We start from the raw sequence: 18758 nt of genomic DNA, 5'->3' as shown, positions 1-18758 counted from the left end.
TACAAAAAATACATTGAAATTAACCAAAACTAAATTAACTATTTTATTTTTTCATCATACTTTTTTTTTATCTACATCTGATTTAAACCGAATTGAAACATTTTAAACCAAACCGAGTTGATTCTAACCTATGCGAAAGGTTGAGTTACATACAATTAAATACGTGGTGTTAGTCGGACCTGTAAACTTGACTCGGTTGGTAATCTGTTAAAGAACGAATTTGCAGTCTGATATATTTTTATAAATATGAACAAAACCTTGTTAACATTCACCATCTCGCAAAATGTTAAGGTATGAATGAATTAAAAAAGAGCACCAAAATTATAGGTAGGGGATTATATTTAATGGGTATATTGATTATTGGACAGACGGATGCAATTATTTGAACACTTTAAAAAGAAATACTAAAGATAGTGACATTAATTGATTATTAGGTGGAGCTTAAATGAAGAATATTTGGAGTGATAATTTCGGATAAGAATAACAAAAAAAAAATTATTAGAAAAGGAATATATCTTTGTGTTTCTTGACTTTTAGAGCTAAGCACGCTGTTAAGTCTCGTTGGTAAAAACGAAAAAGCAATTAATCAGTTTTCGGAAAACGTCCACTTGCCATTTATTCCGCTTTTACGGTTTCCGCCAATTTTAATTGTATAGTTTCAAACTTTTCTCTCTCACCAGCTCTTTAATTTCTTTATAAAAAAATATTCCATTCTCTTCTTCAATGAAAAATATGATACTTTTCATAATAGCACCTAGGACTGGGCATAAATACTTGTTACTCGTCCCGTACTCGCTACTTGTCCCGTATTCGTCTTGATAAAACAAATACTTGTTATTGTCAAGTCGAGTAACAAGTCAACAAATTTCATTACTTGCAAGTACGGGTCAAGTATCAAGTATCGTTTTTATTTTTAATACTTGTCTTGTTACTTGTCTCATTACTTATACTTGTTACTTGTCTCATTACTTATACTTGTTACTTATTTAGTCTCTTTTAATAACAAAATCTATAACAAATATTAAAGCCCAAAGATTAAGCCCAAAAAAACTATCCAAATTTCATATAAGCCCTATATAATTGTCCATACTATTTATTTCTAACTTTTAAGAGATCTAGGGCTTCTCACCATATCTTTTCACTCTCAGTTTTAAAATAGAAAGAAAGCACTAAGCAGAAAGCGGCTGATTTTTTCTCCATCGATCTAATCAGGTTTGTTTTCATAGTATCTGAATGAATGTCTTTGTTTTTTTTATTAGGGTTCAATCTTTATGTCTTCCATCTTTGTTTAAACATTTTGAGTTGTGAACTTTTCTGTATAGATGGAATCTGAGCAACATAGTATTAGTGGAGGTAAAAAAACTGATGCAGAGGAAATGGAGAGCGGACATGGTGGTGAATCAGCTCCAACTATGGAATCTGTTGAATCTAAGGTAGTCCCTAGACAAAGATCTCCTGCTTGGGTTAACTTTAAGAAATTAGAGAATGGAGACAAAGCTAAGTGTAATCATTGTGGCCAAGTAGTTACCATTAGATCACCATCTGGTGTCAATACTAGTGTTATGCTGAAACACATGGTTAGATGTAAGAAGCTACATCCAGAACTTGAGGTTGAGACTGTCGCTGGTAAAAGACTTAAGCAAGCAACCCTGCACCATCGATCTAAAAAAGAGAATGATGAAGCTGTTCCATCATACTTAGAATATAACAAAGAAGATTGCAGAAAAGGTTTGGTCAGAATGATTATAAAGGATGAGTTGCCTTTTAGGATTGTGGAAAGGGAAGGTTTTCGAGAATTCATATACGTTCTCCAACCTCGGTTTGAAATCCCTTCCCGTAGAACTGTTACTAGAGAATGTATGAGTTTGTTTCTTGAAGAAAAGAAAAAGATGAAGCTGTTCTTTCAGAAACACAAAGGGAGTGTTTCTCTAACGACAGATACTTGGACGTCGGTTCAGAACATCAACTATATGTGTTTGACTGCACATTTTATTGATGAGAACTGGAATTTGCAAAAAAAAATCATAAATTTTTGCCAAATTCTGAGTCACAAAGGTGAGCTGATAGGGAAAATGGTTGAAAGATGTTTGGTGTCTTGGGGAATCAGCAAGGTTTTCACAATCACCGTAGACAACGCAAGTGCAAACGATGTAGCACTGAGATTCTTAAAAAGAAGAGTTAAGTCATGGGGTAATAGTCTACTTGATGGTGAATATCTTCACATGAGATGTGGTGCACATATCCTAAATCTGGTTGTCAAAGATGGGTTGGAAGAAAATAAAACCTCCATTAGTCGAATACGTTCTGCTGTTCTGTACGTAAGATCCTCTCCGGCAAGATTAGACAAATTCAAAGAGTGTCTTCTTCACCTAAAGCTTTCATCTACTGCTGGTGTATCTCTTGATGTTGAGACCAGATGGAACTCTACATATCTGATGTTGGAGTCAGCTTTGAAATTGAAGAGAGGTTTTGATATGCTTGAGTTAGAGGATGAGAAATACATGGTAGAACTTGGGAAGTTGGGCGGTGTGCCTACTGAATCAGATTGGGACTATGCAAAAGCATACTTACCTATTCTCAAGTTCTTTTATGATGCAACTCTGAAAGTTTCAACAACTCGTTACGTTACCGGGAATTCATATCTGAAGGAGATTTTTGGAGTTGGTATAATGATACGAAAGATGGGATTGAACAAAACTGATCCTAATCAGAAAGCAATGGCTATTAAGATGAAGGCTAAGTTTGATAAATATTGGGGAGATATGGAGAACATGAATTTGATGATTTTTGCTGCGTGTGTTTTTGATCCACGATATAAACTGAAGTATGTGAGTTGGTTGATACGTGAGAGCTACAGTGTTGGTGGTAATAGCATAGCTGAAGCTTTGATTGTGAAAGTAACACTGGTTATAGAGAAGATGTTTCAGTACTATGAAGAGAAAGTCTCTAGTTCTTCAACGCAAGCTAGCAGAGGTGAAGGAGTAAATATTTCTTCAGAAGTAGCAGAAGAGGCTGCAGAAAGTTATGACCTTGATTCTATGATTGATATACATGAAGAAAGTGAAGAAAATTGTGCTTATCAGTCAGAATTGGAGAGCTATTTGGCTGATAGATGTGCTCCTAGATCAGATCCAAAGTTTGATGTATTATTTTGGTGGAAAAAGACGGGATCGAGGTATAAGACTCTCTCTGTAATGGCGAAAGATCTACTTGCTATGCCGGTTTCATCCGTTGCTTCTGAGTCAGCTTTTAGCACAGGTGGTCGTGTCATTGATCCTTTTCGTAGTTCTCTCACTCCAAGAATGGTTGAAGCTCTAATATGCACTCAAGATTGGATTCGCAATGATTATGAACAAAGTAGTTTGGAAGACCAAATTGAAGAGCTTGAAGTTCTAGAAAATGGTATACACTTACTTTTTCTTATTTATGAATCTTTTCTTTTATTTGTGAACTTACAAGTTTTATGTTGTTTTACAAGAATTTACGACTTCAACTGCTTATGGAAACTTGGCACAAGGAGTTAGTTTAACTTTGGAGGAAGAATGAATGGTAAGAAACTAAGAATACTTCACGTTTCATATCTTGCAAGTTATCTTAATTATTCATATCTATATCTAATATCTCTATTTTTGTTTTCTTTCTATCTGAATCTTTTTTACTTATCCACCCAATTTGTTTTTTGAATATAAAATTAGAATCAGTTACGTGTTCTTAGTTCCCACTATTGTCAAATACTTTGCACATTAGTCACCAACAGGTGGCTTTTATTTTTGATTGTCAAACATGCAAAATTATCATTTTCTTCTATATACTTATGTTTATTGTATAATTTTGTAGGAACAAAAAAGGAACCAAAGTAGACAAGAAATCTTTGGAGCATTGAAACAAAACCAAAAGAACAATGTTTTCAATATTTCAAATGCTTATCTTTTGTTTGTTTGTCTACTATTTTAAGTTTTTATGTGGTTTTAGAATGTTCATTTGGATATGCGTTTGAAGAGATTTAATTATGAAGGGATTTATTTATCTTATTTTAAGTACTATTTTAAGTTCAAATTTTTAAATATTTCAGATTCAAGTATCAAGTAATGATTTGTATCAAGTAACAAGTAACAAGTAAATTATGAGTCAAGTAACTTGCAAGTAGTCAATTTTTAAACGAGTACTTGAAATAACGAGTACTTGTTATGAGCGGGTCAAGTACAAGTAATAAATTCAATTACTTGAACGAGTCAAGTCAAGTAACAAGTATATGAAATTTAACAAGTACTTGTCCCGTGCCCAGCCCTAATAGCACCTCTACTATTGTTATTATCAACAATTATCTCGTTTATTTTGATCATCCTTTACATTTTCACCGAGTAAATTAGTAATGAGATTGATAAGTACACAAAACTACTTTCACAACACCGAACCCTATTGTCATTCCGGGGGAAAAGGAAAGGTACATGACCGGTCTCATATGATAAGTTTGAAAGAAATAGAAATTTAGGGTACTCTAATGAAACTTTACTAAATTAGAGGGCGCATACATGAAACAAAGTATAATATAGGGGGTGTATATTTGGAGTTTTGTTAAACATGCACACACTCTTTTCTGCTACACTGTTACTGTTCTTCTTCGCTTTCCTTTTCTTCAACCAATACCTCTCTCCAGCTATTTTCTCTCTGCCACGCTTTTCCCTCAACTTAATCTGTCTTTCACTTTTCTTTTTTAGTTTTAATTCCACTCTAAAAGCTCCAAATAAAGGATAAACTCAGCTAAATTAGTGACCAGCGTCTCGTTTCCAGATCTACATTTATCCGTTTCCGCCAAAATATTGCTCTGGCTAATACGTTTCCGACGGCCGGGAATATCGCCGGAGTTTCTGCATTCACCGGTGCGGTTAAAATGGGTTTTTGATTTTACTAGCGCAGTAAGTATTTTCTCCTCTTCTGTCTTATATTACTGGTCTGTCTTTCCCCGTCAAATTTGAATTTTTTTTTGGAAGTTCATTGCTTGAATAAGGAAACTTTAATTTCCCAGAAATTTTATTCATTCAGAAAACTTTATTTTTCTGGAATTTCTTCTGCTTACTTACAAACTCATATATTTTTATGAAAAAAAATATTGCTTTTTGTGGATTGGTTGTTGACAAAATGACCAAAAAAATGTAGAAGTAACCGACAGTGTAGGTGAAAGAAGCCAGAAACTCTGTTGTCTGTGTTCTTGAATTTATCTATTAATAATCCTGCTACGAGAGTCCAATAAAGTAGACAAATTGTTCAAAGAAAATAGATAAAGTAGACAAATTGTATCATCCTGGGTTCGATTCCACTGTGTGAAAACATTTCACTTTATTGTCATGTCTCTATCAAAACGTTTCACCTCTTTCAACAGAAATGATTGATCATGCATCTCTTCTGATTTTCCAGGATTTTTGCTTTCATTTCTGCAATAAGTCTCGATTGGTTTTGAAATGGAGGACGTAGCGGCTAAGGCTGAGGAAGAAACTCCTGGAACCACCATAGAGGCTACAGCTGATGGAAGCAGAAGTCCAGAGAGTGTTTCTGCAGTGTCTGTGGTGTCAAGTAGAACTGCTACCACTAGAAAGAAACCAGTCGTGAGCCCGAATTTGATAAAGCCAACCGCATCTTCTTCTTTACGGGTCTCAAGCTCTACGCCTGTCACTATCAGGAGAAATAGCACTGGTGGAGTAACAGAGAAGTCAACTGGTGCCACTAAGATTCTGCCAAAACGAATGAGTACTGCCTCAGTTACTGATCCCGTAAGGCGGTCACTTCCAGAACTGAGGAAGAGCTCAGTTTCTTCTCTTTCTGCTAAGACTGTATCCAAAGCAAGCCTTCCCGAAGGTAAAAAGTCTATCCCTGTGTCACCAGGTGGTCGGAGTTCGACAAAGTCAACTGGGTCTAGTTTAAGTAAGCCAGAGTCTTCTGCTAGATCAGCCATGAATGTCTCTGTGTCTTCAAAAAGAGCTCCATCATCATCAGTTGACAGTAGTGGAAGCAGGACTAGCAGTGGAAGAGCGCATTCTACCCTCACAAGTGGGAGGACAGTGTCTAAAGTTTCTTCTCCCTCCTCTGTTTCTAGCGGTATAAGATCAAAGTCATTATCGACACCTCTTGACCGGAGTTCCAACTTCTCTGGACGGAAGAAAACAGCCACCCCAGAAAGCCGCGATTCGCGGCTCATTATTCTTCCAAAGGTGGAGGTTAAAGCTGGTGATGATATGGTTAGAACTCACTTTCCTCTTTGTGCTTGCTAGATTTTCAGACAAGAGGTTTTCAATTCTTGATATTACTTTTATGACACTTTGTGTGTTTATTGATTAATGGATATCTGTGACTGTAATTGCTTAAGAGATTGGATCTCAGAGGCCACAGGATTCGCAGTCTAACCTCCAGTGGGCTACAATTGTCTCCAAACTTAGAGGTACACTTATATTTCCTTGATAACTTCATAGATTTCTAGTGCAACGTTATGTGACAGAGATGTTTATGTAGATATGCCAATCTTGGAATTGAATAAGAGTAGGGAGGATTAGTTATTTATATCCCACGAGGAAGAAATCTGAAATTCCTGATATCAGTTTCGAAAGTCCCAGAAGGACGAACACAGTGTTTTGGACACTGAATATACTCACTTCATTAATGTGAAGTTTTAATTCAATTATTTAACTTAAATTTAATTTCCACTTCTACTCCTTACCAGTTTGTCTATCTGAGAGACAATCTCCTATCTGCGCTGGAAGGTATTGAGATATTGAATCGAGTCAAGGTCAGTAAATTAATTTCCTCAGGGTTCTTGGTTTTCAACAAGTATATACTCACACCAGCTATTTCTTTCTTTAATCTCAGGTTTTAGATTTGAGTTTTAATGATTTCAAAGGGCCTGGATTTGAACCACTTGAGAATTGCAAAATGCTTCAGGTTTCTTTCTCTCGCATTCTGCCCTTGATTATTCCTTCATGAGTGCTATCTGATGAGTAATTTGAATCTTTGATTTCTTGGGCAGCAACTGTATCTTGCTGGAAATCAGATAACTTCACTTGCTAGTTTGCCTCAACTTCCGAATTTAGAGGTGAGCTTTAGAAACTGATAAAGCCTCTTGTTCATATTATGCGACTATCAAGTTTTCATACTTGTGGATTATCCCTGACTTTTTCTGACTATTATCTTTCATGTTATTATGCTAGTTTCTCTCTGTTGCTCAAAATAAATTAAAATCACTTGCAATGGCAAGCCAGCCCCGGCTTCAGGTACATTTTCTGTTTCATAATTGAGATTGTTTACAGTACATAATTCATAGGTTTTTAGACATCTCATAAAAAATTTTCTCAGGTACTAGCAGCAAGTAAGAACAAGATAACAACTCTGAAGGACTTTCCATATCTACCAGTTCTTGAGGTTGTAATCTTTATTACCGACATATATCTTTTCCAACCATTTCTTGATTAGCTGATCAGTTGGTCGCATGCACTGTTTAAATTAACACATCTATGGGAAATTTCTCCTCTGATTTTTTTTTTTTTTATCATAATTTGTTGTAAAGGATTAATCTTTTATTCCATTCATATATACAAATACGTAGTTTGTAAATTTAGTTTGTGTTTTCTCTTTTACAGCATCTGCGGGTTGAGGAAAATCCATTACTGAAGATTTCTCATTTGGAAGCGGCATCCATACTACTTGTAGGTCCTACCTTGAAGAAATTCAATGACAGAGGTACTCTTTTGTAGAAGTAAAAGCTGTTGTTTGCTTAGGACTGATCGTTTCATGAGAAAGATGACTGGCAAGTCTAAGTTTTCACTCATCGCGTGGGCTTTAGTTTTTCTGGCGAGTGAAATCTAAGCAATATTATGTGAGAAGTGGTCAGAGCTGTTACGATGTTAGACCAAATGAATATTAACACTCATCGTATGGGGTGCATTTATTGTTTTTGTTAATATGGATGGATATCTTCTGTATAGATGGATTTCATAGAATTGTTCTGTTCCCTTTTATTTGTTTCTGTCAACAAGGTACAATCAATGCTGTATCTGGACAACATTAACCGCATTAATTGTATACGATGTCTATCTAAGAATGGAGTTTTTTTACTATACACTAGAAAGTTATAAAGTGTTCAGAAGCTTATTTCTTGGAATGTGCGTACCTTGGATTATATTTAGGTCACTGGGCTCCATGTTAACCTTGAATTTTTTTTTAGACCTCTCTCGTGAAGAAGTAGCAATTGCAAAGCGTTACCCTCCACAAACAGCCCTCTGCCTCAGAGATGGTTGGGAGTTCTGCAAGTCTGAGCTCGCAGCAGGTATGAAATCACTTCTCAGATTTTTATAATTTTTCATTGTGGCTTGATGGTAGCACATAAGCTGATGATCGGTATGAAAAGTAAAAATTTTCCTTTCCGTTGAATTTTGTTTGTTAGTAATGCTCACTTTTGGAAGGTTGTCTGTTTACCCAAATTGGCATTCTCATGTCAACCTTATCTCTTCGATACGGATGATTCTATTTATGTAATTACTAGTTGAGCTTTTATGTGAACACATAAATCCCATGCATTCAACTTCTTATTCCATATCTAATAATGCTTAACATTCATTCATGCAACTCCTTGTGAGCAGAATCGACATTTCGCTTCTTAGTTGAGAGGTGGCAGGATACGTTGCCTTCTGGTTGTCTTATCAAAGAAGCATCTGTTGACCGACCTTCTGAAGAATCTCCCTGTCAATGTCACTTTGTTCTTGTTCAGGAAAAAACTACCGATACAGAATTGGTCCTGAGATATCAATGGTCTGTGGCAGACAGATCTCTTTCTAATTTTTTTCCTATTCATGATGCAACCAATGAGGTAACGCTTGCCATACTTTTATATGCATGTGTGCTAAACGACTCTGTTTTCTAATATTTCTATAATTTACAATAGGTCTATTGGCCAAAACATGAAGACATTGGTAAAATTCTTAAGATTGAATGTACTCCTGTTATTGGAGAGACTGAATATCCACCCATATTTGCCATATCGTCACCAGTTCTACGAGGTATGTTACTTCAGTATTACAATAGGGCCAAATGGAAGTTATTAATTGTTCGGCAATATCTGCCTTGCACATATCCATGTATTGGTATCCTCTAGAGTATCATAGTGAAGCGCTATGCAGGAAAGGGAATACCAAAAGTTGTGAGCCTTGAACTACATGGGGAACTAGTTGAAGGAAATATTATGAAGGGTCAAGCAGTGGTTGCATGGTGTGGTGGGACACCTGGGAAGTGTATTACCAGGTGGATCATATTTGCCGCTCTCTCCTTTTGTTATAAATTTGTGTATTTCGATTTCCTGATAGACTTATGATTAGTAACCAAAAGAGATGGTTACTTTTTGTTTGAACCAGTTGGTTGAGGAGAAAGTGGAATGGGAGCCCTGTGGTAATTGATGGAGCTGAGGATGAGGAATATAGGTTATCTTTAGATGATGTGGGATCGAGTATGGTGTTCATGTACACACCAGTCGCAGAAGAAGGTGCAAGAGGAGAGCCTCAGTATAAGTACACAGAGTTCGTAAAAGCAGGTGGATGAAAAAGCTTCTACATAGATAGTATCTTTCCTTTGTCACAATATCTGCGATCGTTATCATTTGTGTTGCTTTGCTTTCATTGATTGTTGACTAACAATGGAAGGTCTCTGTGGTTGCTTGTTTTGCATGGTCGTTGGATTCTGATGGTAGTTGTTTCTGCTTGCAAAAAAATCTTATTTATCTCATCTTATCCATGGACTAGTTTAAATTCCAGCTAAATTTTTCGAAAAGAATTTTCTTACATGCTAAAACTGTTTCATGTAATATGATGGTTGATAATTACTTTTTTTTATGATTCTTTCAAGAAATTTAATGCCTGCTGTCTGTTGAATTTCCTGAATCGAGGAAGTACTAACTATGAATCCTGATGGCAGCTCCTCCATCTGTAAGTAATGTTCGAATTATTGGAGATGCTGTTGAAGGCTGCGTTTTAAAAGGGATTGGAGATTATTTTGGAGGCAAGGAAGGTCCTAGCAAGTTTCAATGGTTGCGGAAAAACAATGAGACTGGGTAACTATACATGTAGATATTTTGTTTTTTTGGCTCTTGAATAGGTTCTTTTAGATCTCTTGTGTTTCCTTCTTGGTGGATAAGGAAGGTAGCATTTGAACCTTCATGAGGGTTGACTGTGTTGCCACTGCAGGATCTTCAGTTTCTTTTTCATGGTTCCTGATCATTGTTTGCTTATCCGCACATTCCTCTGCTAGTTTTATAAAGTTTTATCTTTCTTCTTGAATTTACCGCAGAGAATTCTCGTTGATATCGGCTGGAACATCTGAGTATACATTGACCCAGGAAGACGTTGGAAGTCATGTCACATTTGTGTACATACCTGCAAATTTTGAGGGTTGGTTCCCTTTTTCTTTCCCGTTAGGTTCTTAATTAAACGAAATCCTCAAATAGAGGGTTAAGCCGTAACAATTCTGACGTATCCTAAAAAATTTCAGGTCTAGAGGGGGAACCACTGTCAACTTTATCCAGTGCAGTCAAGCCAGGTATGCTAAAATTTTGTGGAAGGCAGATTTTCTTTTATGGAGGAGTATCTTTTCATCTTGATTATTCATCTTGCCTCTATTTCTAGCTCTCATTAATGGGTATCATACGGAATTTATCTTTCTGGTTACCACTTAGCATCTGATATCACATAATTTATTCATCAGAACTGTAAATTCGGATTTACTGGACTTTTTCTCTTCACTTTCGGCTCATTTTGGTTATTTTATTGAAACTACAGCACCCCCAAAAGTTACAGATGTTAAGATAGTTGGCGACCTGAGGGAGAATAGTAAGGTCACTCTAACAGGCACTGTCACTGGAGGAACCGAAGGCTCAAGCAGAGTGCAATGGTTCAAATCAAGTTGCTCTATCCTGGAAGGAGGCAATAATCTTGAAGAACTGAGCACATCAAAAGTGGCAAAGGTATGTTAATGTATAATGCTCATCGTACAAACTTTCGTAGATTTATATATTTTGTTAATTTTTGCATCTCAACAATTTTTCCCAGTCATTCCGTATACCCTTGGGGGCAGTGGGCTATTATATAGTTGGGAAGTATTCTCCAATGGCACCTGATGGTGAATGCGGTGAACCAGTATATGTAATATCTGAAAGAGCAGTTGAGAGTAAGTTAACTTTATTTTTTTGTACTCTTGTGTTTTCCATGAATATATTCACCTGACGGTGAATTCATTTAGGCGTATCTTGTGAATGAAAAGTATATCATAACTGTTGTCTTTCTGCTGAAGTATCTTTTTCCGTACACATTTCTTTCTGGTGACATTCCTGTGAGGCTTTAAGTTGACAAGCTTGATTAAAGACTAGAAATCAATGGAAGTCAATTGAGCTGTGAGAGAGATAATTGTATAATATTCTTAGAAAAGTTGTCTCAAATTACTTTGTGCAACAATTTAATCGGTTATTAATTGTAATTGAGTTGAGTTTATTAGTTGACAAGCATCATAATTTCATTAAATTGTTGATTTTGTTTATGCTTGAGCTATATTTCCTCTTGACGCATTCATACATTTATCCCAGTGGCAGGATGTTTTTCTCTATAAAATCTTACCTATCTAGTTCCAAGTGTTGTCATGCTCTAAATTTTGTGTTAGATGATCAATTTGTATCGTCTTTGACCTGGATTACCTTGGTTTAGTTCTAATTATTTTGATTTTAACAATTCGCAGCTCTTCCTCCCAGCTTAAATTTCTTGTCAATTACTGGAGACAATATCGAGGGTGGAATATTAACAGCATCCTATGGATACATAGGAGGGCATGAAGGTAAAAGCAAATACGAATGGCATTCTCATAAGGTATAGCCTTCTAGCTCTTCAGAGTATTTCCCTCCGAGATTTGGTCCTAAATTAGTTTCTATGTTGAGTTCTGTGAGTTGAAGTTTTGTTTATCCATGTGAAACTATCATTCATTAAAAAAAAAAAAAAATTATATTTGCAGTAAAAAAATAGTTGTCAAAACTTCTTTGAGTCTCGCCTTCAGGAAACTTGGTTGCATCTGATTGCTCTCTCCTTCTTCCATCGCAGGCTGAAAGTGATCACCCTGGCACATTGATACCTGAAGCCTCTGGGCTTCTTCAATATACGATTACTAAAGAAGCTATTGGTAAATTCATTTCATTTCGATGTATTCCTGTAAGGGATGATGGGATTGTGGGTGAGGCAAGAACTTGCATGTGCCAGGAACGTGTACGTCCAGGTAATGTTGTCTTGTTGTTTCCCGACTGCGAGATGATCATGGAATCTTTCTGATGCAATGTGAGCTTTAACTAGTTTAGCAAACATCGTGATCTAGATGTGGAAATCGTATTTATAACTAAAGAAAGACTGAGAATCACAGATGATTTGAAGTAGAGTAGCCGAGTAGGCCATGCAACCAAGATGAACACTAATGTTTTCAATGTTTGTTGAACAACAATTTTTGCTAAAACATTTTGCTATATATGTGGTTTTGTTGATCATTAGGAAACCCAAGAGCTGTATCTCTTCAAATTGTTGGAGCTGCGGTTGAAGGAACAATGCTATCTGCAGAAAAAGAATATTGGGGTGGTGAAGAAGGAGCATCTGTTTTCCGGTGGTTCCGGGTATTAAAATTCAAATTTACCAAATTTTTAAATATGATATTGGGAAGACAGTTCCTGTCCTTTTGGTCAGTATTTGAATGAGAACACAAAAGCAACAACTTTCTTCCTTTTATTGTCGATAAATCTTCATGGTAGTGGAATGCCTTTGGTTCTTATATAGCTTATGAAATTTCTTGCAGACTAATTCAGATCGTACTCCATGCGAAATAAAGGGTGCTACTACTTCGTCATATCTGCTGTCAGTGGATGATATCGGTTTCTTCATTTCGGTTTCTTATGAACCTGTGAGAAGTGACTGGGCTCGTGGACCCACGGTTATTTCTGAAATAACTGGACCAATCGTAGCCGGTATAATGCTCTCTTCCTATTTACATCAAGCTTTGCAGTATCTCAAGGGGTACTAATTTTCATGAACGAGCAAGTGAGTGGTGTAAGTTAGATGATAATTTTTTTAAACTCATCTCTCTGCAGGCCATCCAAATTGTCAGTCATTGGAGTTTCTTGGTTCAATGATTGAAGGGCAACGTTTGAGCTTTGTTGCTTCATATACTGGAGGGTAGACTTTATACAGTCTTCAAATTTATGTGATATTAGATGGAAAATTCCACAGCTAAATTAACCTTTTGCAACGCAGGATAAAGGGAAATTGCTCTCTTGAATGGTTTAGGGTGAAACGTAATGGTGTTAAGGAATTATTGAGTAATGATGGTAAATTTTGATCCATTTTGTACCTTTCGGTTCAGATTTCTTGCGATCCCCTTTAAAAATCTGCCTCAGGTTAATCAGTTTGATCCCTGAACAGAGTTTTTGGATTTATCACTGGAGGATGTCGGGGAAAGCATTGAACTTATTTACACTCCTGTTCGTGAAGATGGAATAGAAGGGAGTCCTAGGAGTATCAGGTCTGATAGCATTGCTCCAGGTGAGCTGTCTTTCCAGAATTGAAAGAATTCCAATTCCGTACTTTAGTTTTTGTAGAATGTCCATTTTAAGCTCAAGTGTATACACTGTATCTTGAGTGTGTACACGGTTGTCAATAAGTACTTATGTCGAGTCCTTCAACTTTTCCTTTGTAAACAGCAAATCCTATGGGGTTGGAGCTTTTAGTTCCTGACTGCTTTGAGAAACAAGAAGTTGTACCTCATAAAACTTATTTTGGGGGCCATGAAGGTGTTGGAGAGTACATCTGGTATAGAACTAAGGAAAAGTTGCATGGATCTGCACTCACGGAAATATCCTATGCTGGTGAAGAGGTTATTGCTTGTTGTAGAACATTGTAAGAGCCACATATTTCCCAAATGGTGTTCAGATTTTTCTCTCTTCGTTCGTCTTATTTTGGGATAAGTGTGTATGATCCGATTCTCTTGCAGAAAATATACTCCATCACTTGAAGATGTGGGGGCTTATCTAGTCTTGTACTGGATTCCTACTCGCGTAGATGGGAGAAGTGGGAAGCCAGTTGTTTCGATAACAAACTCTCCTGTTGCCCCAGGTGCAGACATAATCACGCTTTCTATTATCTTGCTAGCTATTGTACTAATCAGATATAACATTTTAACTACCAATAACTTACTAATCATTTGTCCACACCAATCTAGTTTGTTATGCTAATTATCACTTCCATGATATCGCCTTTTGATTGAAGTTTTTCCTTAACCTGTCAACTTTCACCTTTTCCAATCTGTTGAAGGTCATTGGTTTAGCTAATGTGTAAGTCATTGTTTCTGACGAAATTATGTGAATAATGTTGCAGCTTATCCAGAAGTATTTAACGTTCGCGTGAAGAAACTTTTTTCGGATGCTTATTCTGGAGAAGGAGAGTACTTTGGCGGCCATGAAGGTGCAAGTCTCTTCAGTTGGTACAGAGATAATGATGGAACCATTGATCTTATTGATGGGGCTAACTCCAAAACCTATGAGGTGACTGAGTCAGACTACAATTGCCGCATATTGTTCGGGTATGTTTCCACAGCCGTTTCTTCTTGCAGCTTTGACAAGCATTCAAGCATCCATTGCTTTGATATATTCATTTAGCATGCAATGTATTAATGGGTTTTTTGGTTTTACACTTTTGAATGTTTCTTGTTTTCAAAATACTGATAGTGATCCGTAGCTCCATGATGGTTTTCACTTTTGTATGCAAACTTGAATCTTAGAACTTATTCAACGTATTTTTCAGGTACACACCAGTTCGTTCAGATTCTGTTGTGGGCGAGCTAAAGATGTCTGAGCCAACTGAAATTATCCTCCCAGGTTTTCATTCTTCATCACTAGCAAAAGCTTGATTTTTATTGCTGTGTTATGTTATCCTTTTTTGTTTCCATTTTTTTTGGGTTTCTTTGTGGGTTCTCTTTGCAATACAATTCTAACACTTACTTATCACAATACAGAGGTTCCAAGAGTGGACATGCTTGCGTTCACTGGAAAGGCTGTACAGGGTGATGTTCTCACAGCCGTACAAGTGATCCCGAAGACTGAAATCCAACAACTTGTTTGGAGCAAGTACAAAAGAGCTATTCAATACCAATGGTATATTTGCACCTGACATTCTAGGAGTTATTGGTACTATGAAATTTTGAGATTCAGGGCGTTTTAAGATGAACATGTTTCAGATTTGGTTGGCTTTGATGCCTCTAAATCCAATAAGATGGAAATGTTGTTATCATGTGTTGAACTTAGTATCTGATATCCTTGGCCAATCTGCTTACTTTTTGGCAACTTGCTTTTCACTTTTATTAGCTTTCTTTATAAATGACGCCACAAAATCTTTTATAAAGTGGTGTTTTTATGTAGTGGATCTCATATAACGGTTGTGGCAGGTTCCACTCACTGGAATCAGGGGATGAGATTGTGTATGAGGCTCTCTCTTCAGAAATTTCGTGTTCATACAAGGTGCGGTTTGAGGATATTGGGAGATGTCTCAAATGTGAATGTGTAGTACATGATGTGTTTGGAAGGTCTAGTGAACCAGCATATGCCGAGACTGATCCGATATCACCAGGTTTCAATGCATTCCAGTTGCGATTGCATCTTGTTTACCAATATCTCTGACGAAGTGCAGGTGTGACCAACTTTCTATCTACTTCAGGTTTTCCTAGGATAGAGAAGCTAGAGATTGAAGGAGGAGGCTTCCACACCAACTTATATGCTGTTCGAGGCAATTATTTTGGTGGTAAAGAGGGTAAGAGTAAAATCCAATGGCTTAGATCAATGGTTGGAAGTCCTGATCTCATCTCGATTCCAGGTACGCAACACTTGCGTCACATTGTTATTTCCTTCATGTCTAATAGTAAAGCTTAGCGTTTCATATGAGACTCTTAATTCTCGGTTATCTTATAGTCAAAATACCTGAAAAAGTTTCAGCCATTTTCATCTGTGGATTTGGTCCATTTTGGTTAATTTTGTAGGTGAGACAGGAAGGATGTATGAAGCTAATGTGGATGATGTCGGGTACAGACTGGTCGTTGTATATACACCTATACGTGAAGATGGTGTTGAAGGTCACCCAGTTTCAGCATCAACAGAACCTGTTGCTGTTGGTAAGATTTTCAGTTATCATCATCATCACTGTCATGAATAATTTCGTAGTTCTTTGTTGTTGTGTGTATCAGTGTATGTATTTACCAACTAATACCTATTGTCATCAAGTCTCTTAAATATGGCCTCAAATTTGCTAAAGTAACTCTTTTCCAGCTTCATTTAAAAGGGATCTCTGTTGCCTCTTCCACGGCTACTTTTCTTTTCTTTCCAATGGAATTCATGCTAATGTTTAATTTGCAGAACCTGATCTTTATAAAGAAGTGAAGCAGAAATTAGAAACTGGGTTAGTGAAGTTTGAGGTAAGATGAACTTTTTGTTTTGTTTCCTTAGCTTCACTAGTTTCCTATAGCAATCCCTTATATGTTCTTTCATCTTTTGATTTTTTGGAACCAGGTGCTGTGTGACAAGGACCCTTATCCAAAAAAGGTATGTACTTCAAAAATTCTGGTATTACAATTGATTCGTTGTTCATCGAGTTGTGTTTTATCTAAAGGATGAAAGTGCTAATGATTGTAGATTGTGGGAGAGGGAAATCTCGAGAGACGAATGTTAGAAATGAACAGGAAGAGAATAAAGGTTGTGAAACCAGGTTCAAAAACGTCTTTCGCAACTACTGAAGTTCGTGGAAGCTATGTACCTCCTTTCCATGTAAGTGTGTTTCTTTTTTCACCACGATCACTAGACTCTTGAATCTTCAAAATGTTTATTAAACCATCATTTTGCAACAAACCAGGTAGAGACATTTCGTAATGACCAGAGACGGCTAAGGGTCGTTGTGGATAGTGAGAATGAAGTAGACATGGTGGTGCATTCGCGCCATCTCCGTGATGTTATAGTGCTTGTCATTCGCGGCTTTGCTCAACGGTTCAACAGCACTTCACTCAATTCTCTACTTAAGATCGATACATGAAACCTACAAGGAGCGGTTGCGTGTATTACAAGTTTCTCCGGTTTCTTTCTTGTTTGACATCCAATAACTCATACGCTTTGGTTATGGGATTGTCTGTGTCTTTTGGTGGTTTTTTCACCAAACCAATATGTTGTGGTGTGATTGGTTTGGGTGAGAGAACCAAAGAGTTGTACCAAATGGGTTTTCAAAATTTTATTCTATTCAGGTTTTTGAAGTAAATGCATACACCATTTGTTTTCATATGTATAACATTATATCGAATCCTACCATAAGTGAAATTGTAACAATTTCTTTATAACTAGCAAAACTAATCATATTTAAGTGACAATAATTTTGTATGTGTAGTTTTTTTAACATTAACAACATACTTGATGATTAAGAGACACTTTAATTTTATCAAAAACAAAACCATCAGCTTAGTGACCAAGTAATACTGCTTCTGCATATTATCCACTAAAAAATATAAGAGATATGGTGTGGATGTCTAGTCATAGACTTACCATTGTTTAGTCAAAACAAATTAGGTTTATTGAACTCTCATACACTAATTCTATGACCAAGTAAAAACATAAATCAGAAAAGAACAACTAAACAGACTAAAACCAAATCATAAATTTCGGTAATCCGTGTAGAACTAGAATCTAGATTAAAGTTACTTCTACTCCATTTTTATTCTTTTGGTCAAAGTAATTACTTTTACTCTTACATATCTATATTTGTTGAAACATTAAGTGGAAAAATGCAATGGCTAACATGATCGTCACTCTTCTTATCTCTCTGCCTCGTGTAACCTTGTCACCTTTGTCACTTTCCCTCTTCCTTTTTCTCAGCTTTTCATTCTAAATAGTTGCAACTCCAAACCTTTTTAGTAAAACAAAAGTTCATTCTTCTTTCTTTTTCTCTTTTCCCTTGTTCTTTCTTAAAATATTTATTTACATCACATACAAAGTGGCGTCTCTACCTTTTTAACAAAAAAAAAAAAAACATTTGCCTTTAAGTTTGGAGACCCAAAAACTTATTGAAGTTATCTTATCGTAGTAGTTAATAAATACTTTCGGTAACGTTTAAGTGGTAAAAAGACCCAAATTTTTATGAACCTTGGAAATGTATCCGGTTATATAAAAAAAAATGTTTCATTCCAGAATAACAATCTAGCGGTCTAAAGCTAGCACTATGCGAATTGACGATAAAAACATGGGAGCACAAATAAAAATAATAGTTAAACAAACCAAGAAGGCAATCTTAGGCTCAAAACAGTTCCTTCTTGTGTAAGTTAATTCGCTGTTTATGCTGGCCAACTTAATCTTTGCCTTTGATCATGTTTGGTCGCTTTAAAGGTTATACTTTCTTACATAACTATTTAACATTAAACTATTGTTTATTATATAAAGTAAAAATGATTTACTTGTAGATATTATTCATATACCCAAAGTCCTTGGTATTCCTCCGACTCATTCTAGTAAACACTATCGAAATCCTGTAAAAATATTCTGTATTACCTTGAACAAAAGTATTGTACATTTTTCTGGCACATACATGTTTATTACTTCGCTTAATATATTGAAAATACTTACTTCGTTAAATAAGAAATCATAGGTAAATTTTTGATAGTTTCCACCTTCAAATTAAAAATTGAAG

General features: G+C 36.2%; 1 protein-coding gene across 1 annotated transcript; it reads left to right on the top strand.

Moving 5' to 3' along the window:
* Positions 1–4625: 4625 nt before the first annotated feature.
* LOC18027035 (187-kDa microtubule-associated protein AIR9) lies at positions 4626–17358 on the top strand. Its single transcript, XM_006410553.2, has 38 exons — positions 4626–4916; positions 5416–6233; positions 6362–6433; positions 6713–6778; positions 6859–6930; positions 7016–7081; positions 7197–7259; positions 7342–7407; positions 7626–7725; positions 8210–8311; positions 8625–8851; positions 8927–9041; positions 9162–9282; positions 9393–9568; positions 9949–10084; positions 10321–10421; positions 10522–10569; positions 10809–10993; positions 11079–11196; positions 11758–11885; positions 12114–12285; positions 12552–12670; positions 12850–13018; positions 13142–13226; positions 13305–13378; positions 13473–13592; positions 13751–13946; positions 14041–14162; positions 14424–14628; positions 14850–14923; positions 15061–15199; positions 15490–15671; positions 15759–15914; positions 16078–16209; positions 16451–16509; positions 16604–16636; positions 16727–16858; positions 16944–17358. Exons 2-38 carry the CDS (start codon positions 5460–5462, stop codon positions 17118–17120), a joined length of 5082 nt encoding a protein of 1693 aa, XP_006410616.1. The 5' UTR covers positions 4626–4916; positions 5416–5459; the 3' UTR covers positions 17121–17358.
* Positions 17359–18758: the final 1400 nt, after the last annotated feature.

This window comes from Eutrema salsugineum, unplaced genomic scaffold, assembly GCF_000478725.1.
Source record: "Eutrema salsugineum unplaced genomic scaffold, Eutsalg1_0 scaffold_10, whole genome shotgun sequence".
In the NCBI taxonomy this organism is placed as follows: domain Eukaryota; kingdom Viridiplantae; phylum Streptophyta; class Magnoliopsida; order Brassicales; family Brassicaceae; genus Eutrema; species Eutrema salsugineum.
The sequence above is the reverse complement of the archived record's forward strand: the minus strand, read 5'-3'. Positions and strand labels throughout refer to the sequence as shown.

Bases quoted from the DNA above. Each gene is read 5' to 3' on its own strand.
- LOC18027035 (XM_006410553.2), top strand. From the start codon at position 5,460: ATGGAGGACGTAGCGGCTAAGGCTGAGGAAGAAACTCCTGGAACCACC. The intron at 6,434-6,712 runs GTACACTTATAT...ACTCCTTACCAG, and splicing joins AATTGTCTCCAAACTTAGAG to TTTGTCTATCTGAGAGACAA. The intron at 15,915-16,077 runs GTACGCAACACT...TTAATTTTGTAG, and splicing joins TGATCTCATCTCGATTCCAG to GTGAGACAGGAAGGATGTAT.